Source organism: Mandrillus leucophaeus, unplaced genomic scaffold (genome assembly GCF_000951045.1).
Source record: "Mandrillus leucophaeus isolate KB7577 unplaced genomic scaffold, Mleu.le_1.0 Scaffold680, whole genome shotgun sequence".
NCBI lineage: Eukaryota > Metazoa > Chordata > Mammalia > Primates > Cercopithecidae > Mandrillus > Mandrillus leucophaeus.
This window is the reverse complement of record NW_012107364.1, coordinates 530,040-539,337: the sequence shown is the minus strand read 5'-3', so window position 1 is coordinate 539,337 and position 9,298 is coordinate 530,040. Positions and strand designations below refer to the sequence as shown.

Sequence of the window (9,298 nt, the reverse complement as noted above, 5' to 3'; positions counted from 1 at the left end):
TTTTTTTTTTTTTTTTTTACCTGAGACAGGATATCACTCCATTGCCTAGGCTAGAGTGCAGTGGCTCAATCTCAGCTCACTGCAACCCCACCTCCCTGGTCCAAGCAATTCTCCTGCCTCAGCCTCCTGAGTAGCTGGGATTACAGGCGTGTGCCACCATGCCTGGCTAATTTTTGTGTTTTTAGTAGAGATGTGGTTTCACCATGTTGGCCAGGCTGGTCTTGAACTCCTGACCTCAAGAGATCTGCCTGCCTCAGCCTCCCAAAGTGCTGGGATTAGAGGCGTGAGCCACCGCGCCCAGCCTAGAATATATATTTTTTAAAACTCCCAGAACTCAGCAGTAAGACAGTAAACAACCCAATTGAAAAATGAGCAAAAACTCGAGCAGAAATTTCACCAAATGGGATGTAAAATGGCAAATAAACACATCAAAAGATGCTCAACATCATTATCCATCAGGGAACTACAAATTAAAACCATGATGTGATAACAATACAAACTTCTTAGAATGGCTAAAATTAAAATACTGACAATACCACACTCTAGAGAGGGTAGGGAACAACTAGAACTCTTGTTCACTGCTGGTGAGAATGCGGAGTGATCTAGCCACACTGGAAAACAGTGGGCAGCTTTTTATAGTCAGGCATATACTTAACATATAGCTGAGCAATTTCATTTGTTGGCATTTACCCTAAATAACTGAAAACTTATGTTCCTATAAAAACATGTGTACACTATTTTTAAGCAGCTCTATTACCAAAAACTAGAAGCAACCTAAATGTCCTTTGATTCGTGCACAAACGGTGGTACACCCTTGTGATGGAATACTACTCAGCAATGAAAAGGAAAGACCTACCGATAGACGCAACCACTTGGCTAAATCTGAAAGGCATTACTGTGAGTGGAGAGGCCATGCACATTGTTACCTGCTGAATCAAAGGTTACAGCTGCATGATGCTGCAAAACACACAGCCCCATTTACATGACGTTCTTCCAGAGTTAAAACTATAGTCATAAAGAACACATCAGTGGCTGTCAGAGGCTATGCGTATGGAGCAAAAGTGATTATGAAGGGCGACTACAAAGGAGGGGTCTGGGGTGACAGAACTGTATCCTAACTGTGGTGGTGATAATATTGATCTATACATGATTTTATTTTTATTTTTCTGAGACAGAGTTTCTCTCTCATCACTCAGGCTGGAGTGCAATGGCATGATCTTGGCTCACTGCAACCTCTGCCTCCCAGGCTCAAGCAATTCTCCTGCTTCAGCCTCCTGAGGAGCTGAGATCACAGGCACGCGCCACCACGCCCAGCTAATTTTTGTATTTTTAGTAGAGACATGGTTTCCGTCATGTTGGTCAGGCTGGTCTCAAACTCCTGACCTGAAATGATCCACCCTCCTCAGCCTCCCAAAATGCTGGGATTACAGGTGTGAGTCACCACACCTGGCCTGATCTATACATAATTTTAAATTTATAGACCTGTACACCAAAAGATAAACATCAATTTTACTGCAGAAAAAATTGTTTTAAAATAATAAAATAACAGAGGGTCTCTGGAATAGGGGATAGCTGAGGGCATCTGAGCCATTCCTAAACAGGGAGATTAGGTGATGAAATGCTCACTGCTTAGTGCAAATTCCCAGCTCCTTTCTGTCTGTGGGCATTCAGAATGCAGCAGGCTAGACCTTGATCCCCCAGGCAGGGAACTAGGAAAGCCCTGTAGATACTGACCCAGGGGTTCCCACCAACGCCCCACTCAGATCACCCGATGGTGAAGCTCAAAGCTGAGAAGGCCACCGTGTACCCAAAGCTCACCTTTTAGGTCTGTGCTCTCTCAGCCATGAGCAGTGGGCCAGCGGATTAACAGACAGTGAAGGAAAACATGTGACATGGAAGGTGGAGTGAAACAAACATGAAGATCAACGTAAAGGAATTGGACTACACATGCGATGACAGTGCCCATGAAGCAGGCTAGAAGTGCTGTGACCCGGGCCCCCGAGACCCTCAAGTTCAGTGATTCGCTAGAACTCATAGAACTCAGCATGGGCGCAGCGCACTTGTGTTTGTGATTTATTACAGCAAAAGAGACAAAGCAATCGACAAAGGGGGCAGGCACAAGTTGCCGAAGCCCTCTCCCACGGGATACACACAGGGCACTCGGCTCAACTCCTCCACGATGCAGTGCAACAACGTGTGAAACGCTGTCCACTGGGGAAGCCCACGAGGGACTCAGTGTCTAGGGCTTTTGCTAAGGCCTGGTCACACAGCACCCCCTGCCTAGCGTGTATGAAAATCTCAGCCTCCCATTTGTTTGTGTCCTCTTATTTTGTTGAGCAGTGGTATGTCGTTCTCCTTGAAGAGGTCCTTCACATCCCTTGTAAGTTGGATTCCTAGGTATTTTATTCTCTTTGAAGCAATTGTGAATAGGAGTTCACTCATGATTTGGCTCTCTGTCTGTTATTGGTGTATAGGAATGCTTGTGATTTTTGCATATTGATTTTGTATCCTGCAAACTATCGCAAGGACAGAAAACCAAACACCTCATTTTCTCACTCATAGGTGGGAACTGAACAATGAGAACACTTGGACACAGGAAAGGGAACATCACACACCGGGGCCTGTCGTGGGGTGGGGGGAGGGGGGAGGGATAGCATTAGGAGATACACCAAATGTAAATGACAAGTTAATGGGTGCAGCACACCAACATGGCACATGTATACATATGTAACAAACCTGCACGTTGTGCACATGTACCCTAGAACTTAAAGTATAATAAATAAATAGAAGAAAAAAAAAATCTCAGCCTCCCAAAGGGAAAACAGGTGTTCAGCACAAACAATACTGTTTGCAAAAGCCATTTAGGCACAGTGAGCCATTCTTGACAGGGAGTGCGGGGAACCCTCTCAAAATGCAAGTTCCCATATGCCAACCTGGGTCAACTCTGCAAACAGGACTTTTTAAGGATGGTATTCTCAGGCCCACTCTGTTCACTCTTTTCTGAACATTTCCTAGAAAAAGGATCAATTAGGAGAGAAAGAACAATAAAAACAAGTAGAAGATAGCTGGGTGTGGTGCCAGGCACCTGTAATCCCAGCTGCTCGGGAAGCTGAGGCAGGAGAATTGCTTGAACCTGGGAGGCGGAGGTTGCAGTGAGCTGAGATCGCGCCACTGCACTCCAGCCTGGGCGACACAGCAAGACTCCGTCTTAAGAAAAAAAAAAAGAAGAAAAGGAAAGCCCAGGAGAGTCAGCATCTAGATAACAGAGTCCCAAAAAGAGAGGGGAAAAAAATGAAGAAATAATCGATGAAATAATTTAAGACAATTTCCCAGTGCTTAAGGACGTGGGCTTCTAGGTTGAAATGGCCCACTGAATCCCCAGCTTCATGGGTAAAAATACACTTACAGAGTTCCTGTTCTGGATCAAGATGGAATAGACACACTTCTAGTTCTACTGAGTACAGCTTTACAACTCTGCAGGTTGTATATCAAAAACCATACAAAGACTTTGAAAAGTACAGAAAAGGTGTTTAGGGAACATGGGACCCTGGGTCTTCCATATGCCTCATATATTCTGGACTGGGTGCTGGAGAAGGCAGTATCCAGAAATACCAGTGAGAGTAGGCAGAAAAATCCCCAAGAAAAGTCTGCTCTCTCCAGATCAAAGACCAAGAAAGGAACAACCCAGCAGAACAGGAAACTTTTAGGCAAATAACTTCCCTACTCCAGACACACACCATGGAAAAAATCATGCCTCACCCCAGAAACAAAGGCTGCATGGGAAGCCTGGACTTCTACCTTCACTGATTTTAACTCGGTGCTCCTTGCCTCACTGGGGTGGTGTCAGAAAAGACCTGGTGGGGAGCCAGGACTTTCCCCAACACTCAACAGAAATGAAGCCTCCCATCATGGGCCAGTGAAGTCCACAAGAGCAGTAACAAGATATCCCTACCCACAGGGTACAGTGACCAAGTGGGGAACCTGGAGTCTCACCTGGCAGTATTGAGATGGTATCTCTCTCATCTTCCCTTCCACAGGCCTGCTACACATGCAGTTTGGTGTTGGAGAAGGCCTGCTACATATACATTTTTGTTCTTTCTTTCTTTTCTTCTTCTTCTTCTTTTTTTTTTTTTTTGAAAGACAGGGTCTCTGTCATCCAGGCTGGAGTGCAGTGGTGCAATCATAGCTCACTGCAGCCTCAGCCTCCCAGGCTCAAGCCATCCTCTCAGCCCAGCCTCCTGAATAGCTGGGCTACAGGTGTCTGCCACCACATCCAGCTAATTAAAAAAAAAAAATTAAGAAGGGGTCACAGTGTGTTGCCCAGGCTGGTCTTAAACTCCTGGGCTCAAGTGATTCTCCAGTGCCCAGCTTAAACATAAGATTTGAATAAGATCCAGTCTCATGATGTCATACTCAATATATCCAAGATACAATTTTTAAAAAATCACTTGTCATACCAGAAAAATCAACTTGAATGGGAAAAACCAATGAACAGACACCAACACTGAGATGACACAGATCTTGGAATTATCTGACAAGGAATTTGAAGCAGTAATGAACATGCTTGAAACAAATGAAAAAAATAGTTTCTCAGCAAAGAAACAGGAGATATAAAGAATAACCAAGGTGTGGTGGTGCATGCCTTTAGTCCCAGCTGCTCAGGAGGCTGAGGTGGCAGGGTCACTTGAGCTCAGGAGTTCAACTCTGCAGTGAACCATGACAGTGCCATTGTACTCCAGCCTGGGTGACAGAGCAAGACAAGATCCCATCTCTTAAAAAGAAAGTAAACAGGCCGGGTGCCGTGGCTCACACCTGTAAACCCAGCACTTTGGGAGGCCAAGGTGGGTGGATCACGAGGTCAGGAGTTCAAGACCAGCCTGGCCAAGATAGTGAAACCCCATTATCTACTAAAAATACAAAAATTAGCCAGGCATGTTGACGGGTGCCTGTAATCCCAGCTACTTGGGAGGCTGAGACAGAGAACTGCTTGAACCCGGGAGGCGGAGGTTGCAGTGGGCCAAGATGGCACCATTGCACTGGGCGATAGAGTGAGACTCCATCTCAAAAACAAACAAACAAACAAAAAAATGGAAATCTTAGAACTGAAAAATACAACTGCAATAAAAAACTCGATGGATTCAATAGCAGAATGGAATGTACAGAGGAAAGAATCTGTAAACCTGAAGATAAAACAATAGAAATTACCCAATCTGGGCCGGGCACAGTGGTTTACGCCTATAATCCCAGCACTTTGGGAGGCCAAGGCAAGAGGATCACAAGGTCAGGAGATCGAGACCATCCTGGCTAACACGGTGAAACCCCATCTCTACTGAAAATACAAAAAAATTAGCCAGGCATGGTGGCGGGTGCCTGTAGTCCCAGCTACTCTGGAGGCTGAGGCAGGAGAATGGCGTGAACCCGGGAGGCAGAGCTTGCAGTGAGCCGAGATCGTGCCACTGCACTCCAGCCTGGGCGACAGATGAAGGCTCCGTCTCAAGACAAAAAGAAAAAAAGAAATTACCCAATCTGAACAACACAGTGGAAAAAAGACACAAACATCAAAATCAGAACTTCAGGATCCTGTGGGACTAAAACAAAAGAATATTCATGTCATTGGAGTTTCAGGAGGAGAAGAGACAAAAGGTGGTGCTGAAAAGTATTCCAATAAATAATGACTAAAATTTTCTCAAAATTGGCAAAATACATAAGCCTATAGATTCAAAGAGCTGAGAGAACCCCAAATAGGAGAAACACAAAGAAATCCACACCAAGACATGTCATAGTCAAACTTCTGTAAATTAATGGCAAAGAAAGAAAATCTTGAAAGCTGCAAGAGACAAATGCCATCTTACCTATAGGGAAAAAAAGCAATTTGAATGACAGCAGATTTCCCATCAGAAACTGTAGTGGTAAGAAGAAAGTGGTATAACATTTTTCAAGTGTTAAAAAAAAAAAAATCCGGCCAGGTGCAGTGGCTCACACCTGTAACCCCAGCACTTTGGGAGGCTGAGGTGCATGGATCACTTGAGGTCAGGAGTTTAAGACTAGCCTGGCTAACATGGTGAAATCCCATCTCTACTAAAAATACAAAAATTAGCCAGGCATGGTAGTGTGTGCCTATAATCCCAGCTACTCAGGAGGCTGAGGCAGGAGAATCACTTGAACCAGGGAGGCAGAGGTTGCAGTGGGCCAAGATCACGCCACTGCACTCCAGCCTGGATGACAGAGCCAGACTCTGTCTCAAAAAAAAAAAAAAAAAAAAAAAAAACCCATTCTATACCAATTCTATATCTAGTGAAACTATACTTCCAGAAAGAAGGAAAAATAAAAACACCCTGAGACAAAGAACAACTAAAAGAATTTGTTTTCAGCAGATTTATCCTACAAGAAAGGCTAAAGGAAGTTCTTGAAACGGAAGGGAAATGACAAAAGAAGAAGTCTTGCAACATTAGAAAGGAAGAAAGGATAATGAAATAAGTAGAACCATGGGTAAACATACATACTTTCCTTCAACCCTTGAGTTTTCTAGGTTTATGTTTGACAGTTGAAGCAAAAAGTATAACATCATCTCATGTGGTTATCAATCTATGTAGAGGAAATATTTAGGAAAACTAAAGGGGTTTGAAGGGAGGTAAAGTTTCTATATTTCACTCAAACTGGTAAAATATTGATACCAATAGATTGTGAAAAGTTATGTATGCATAATACAATACCCAGAGTGCCACTAAAAATCTATACCAAGAGATGTAAATTCAAAAATACTATAGATAAATCAAAATGGAATTCTAAAAATTGGTCAAGTAACCCACAAGAAAGCAGGAATAAAAACCATGAGAAACAAAAAAACAGAAGGAACAGAGAGAAAACAAAAATTAAAATGGTAGACTTAAGCTCTAATATATCAACATTTACTCTAAATATAATGGTCTAAATATGTCAATTAAAAGGCAGAGTAAATAAACATGACCAAACTACATGCAAGGGCATTACGCTGGAGTGGGGGAGAAGGCCAGTCTCAAAAGGTCACATGCTGGATGTTTTCATTTATATAACCACGCCAGTTTCCTATGAAGCACCATAAACTGGAGGGGCTTAGAATGACAGAAATTTATTGTCTCCCTGTTCTGAGGGCTAGAAGTCAGAAATTAAGCTGTTGGCAGGGCCACGTTTCCTCGGAAGGTGCTCGAGAAGGTCCTTCCTTGCCTCTTCCAGCTTCTGGTGGCCCCAGATGTCCCCTGGCATGTGGCAGCATCCACTTTCCACGTGGCGTTCTCCGTGTGTCACTTTGCATAGTCTTCCCTCTATGTGTGTCTGTCTCTGGGTCCAATTTCCCCCTTTTCATAAGGATACCCTAATGACCTCATTTCAACTTGATTACCTCTGCAAAGACCCTCTTTCCAAATAAGACCACATTCTGAGATACTGGGTGTCAGGAGTTCAACATACAATTTTTTGGGGGGGACACAATTCAATCCTTAACAATAACATTTTCAAATTGACAAAAGTATAGAGATAGAGAGCAAATTAGTGGTTAGGGATGGTGGGTATTAGGGGGTTGTTGTGACTATAAAAGGGTAGCGTGAAGGAGATCTTTGTGACAATAGATTATTTCAAGTGCTGTGACAGTTACATACATGTACAATAAAATGTCACAGACCTATATACACATTAGACCAATGTCAATGTGCTGATTTTGATATTGTGCTATAGTTATGAAACACTTAATTACTGAGGAAATTGGGTAAAGGATACATGGGACCTCTCTGTACTGTCTTTGCAACTTTCTGTGAATCTATATTTTAAAGTAAAAGTATGACATATGTATATGGACATACTCACACTAAGACACACAATTAAGCAGTTTCAGAAGACAAAAAGGGCTGGCACTGTGGCTTACACCTGTAATCCTAGCCCTTTGGGAGGCTAAGGCAGGAGGATCACTTGATCCCAGGAGTTCAGGACCAGCCTGGGCAACATGGTAAAACACTGTCTCTACAAAAAATACAAAAATTAGCTGGGTGTGGTGGTGTGCACCTGCAGTCTCAGCTACTAGGGAGGCTGAGGCAGGAGGATCACCTGAGCTCAGGAGGTTGAGGCTGCAGTAAGCTATGATTGTACCACTGCACCCCAGACAGGGCAGTTGAGTGAGACCCTGTCTCAAAAAAAAATTTTTTTAAAGGAGACAAGGCTGGGCGCAGTGGCTGACGCCTGTAATCCCAACACTTCGGGAGGCCAAGGTGGGTGGATCACCTGAGGTCGGGAGTTTGAGACCAGATTGACCAATATGGAGAAACCCTGTCTCTACTAAAAATACAAAATTAGCCGGGTGTGGTGGCACATGCCTGTAATCCCAGCTACTCCGGAGGTTGAGGCAGAAGAATTGCTTGAACCCGGGAGGCGGAGGTTGCAGTGAGCCGAGATTGCGCCCTTGCACTCCAGCCTGGGCAACAAGAGCGAAATTCTGCCTCAGATAAATAAATAAAATAAAAAAGGAGACAAAAAAGATTTTATAAGCACTTGGAGAAACAAAAAACAGGTCGCATACAAAGGTTCAACTTGTATGAAAATAAAAGATGATAGAACAATGCCTTCAAAACTCTGAAGGCAAATGATTTTTAGCCTAGAATTCTATACACAACCAAACTACCAGTCATGTGTAAGGATAAAAAAAGGTAGAAAAAATATATCTGCAGACATGTGAGATCTCAAAAATAAATCTCCCATTGACCTTTTCTTGAGAAGCTACTAGAGGATGCACTCCAGCAAAACCAGACAGCAAATAAAGGGAGAGAATTCAGGAGACAGGGATCCAACCGGGAGAGGGAACAAGGAACTCACAGAATAAACAGCAGTACTGAACCTGGTTGGTTAACAATGAGCGAGCATCCTGCTGGTAACTGCCACGGGGCAGCCTGGGGGCTCCTGAAGGGAGGCTCATGACCTGCATTTCAAGAGCACCTGCGGCATAGTAGGAGACCTCAGGATTGGTCACACCTAATCCCAGGAACCCCATCTCTTTTGTATATCACTGTGGGATCCTAAATGGTAGAATGCAGGTGATAACCACGTTTCTCATTTGGTGCCATCGGGAGGACTAGTGATGGCATATGACGGGCAGGTGGGTAGAAGGGGAGGAGCTCTAAACTCCATGTGTCCGGCTCATTCTTACCTCTAGTTCCTGAATGGGCACAGGCTGTGACGGAAGGCAGGAAGCACACTTGATCTTTATGGTCAGGGGATTTAAATCCTGCTTTTGCTCCTCGGTCATGATTGGAACTTCTGTTTTTAAAGTCAAAAG

At 43.9% G+C, this 9,298-nt stretch overlaps 1 protein-coding gene across 1 annotated transcript in view; it reads right to left on the bottom strand.

The window, feature by feature from the left end:
- Positions 1-9,298, bottom strand: part of LOC105555336 (uncharacterized protein FLJ43738) — a 63,662-nt gene extending 54,364 nt beyond the window's left edge. The window contains exon 1 of the mRNA XM_012002223.1: positions 9,170-9,298. Coding sequence (XP_011857613.1) covers positions 9,170-9,268 — 99 coding nt within the window. The 5' untranslated portion in view covers positions 9,269-9,298. The remainder of the gene's footprint in view (positions 1-9,169) is intronic.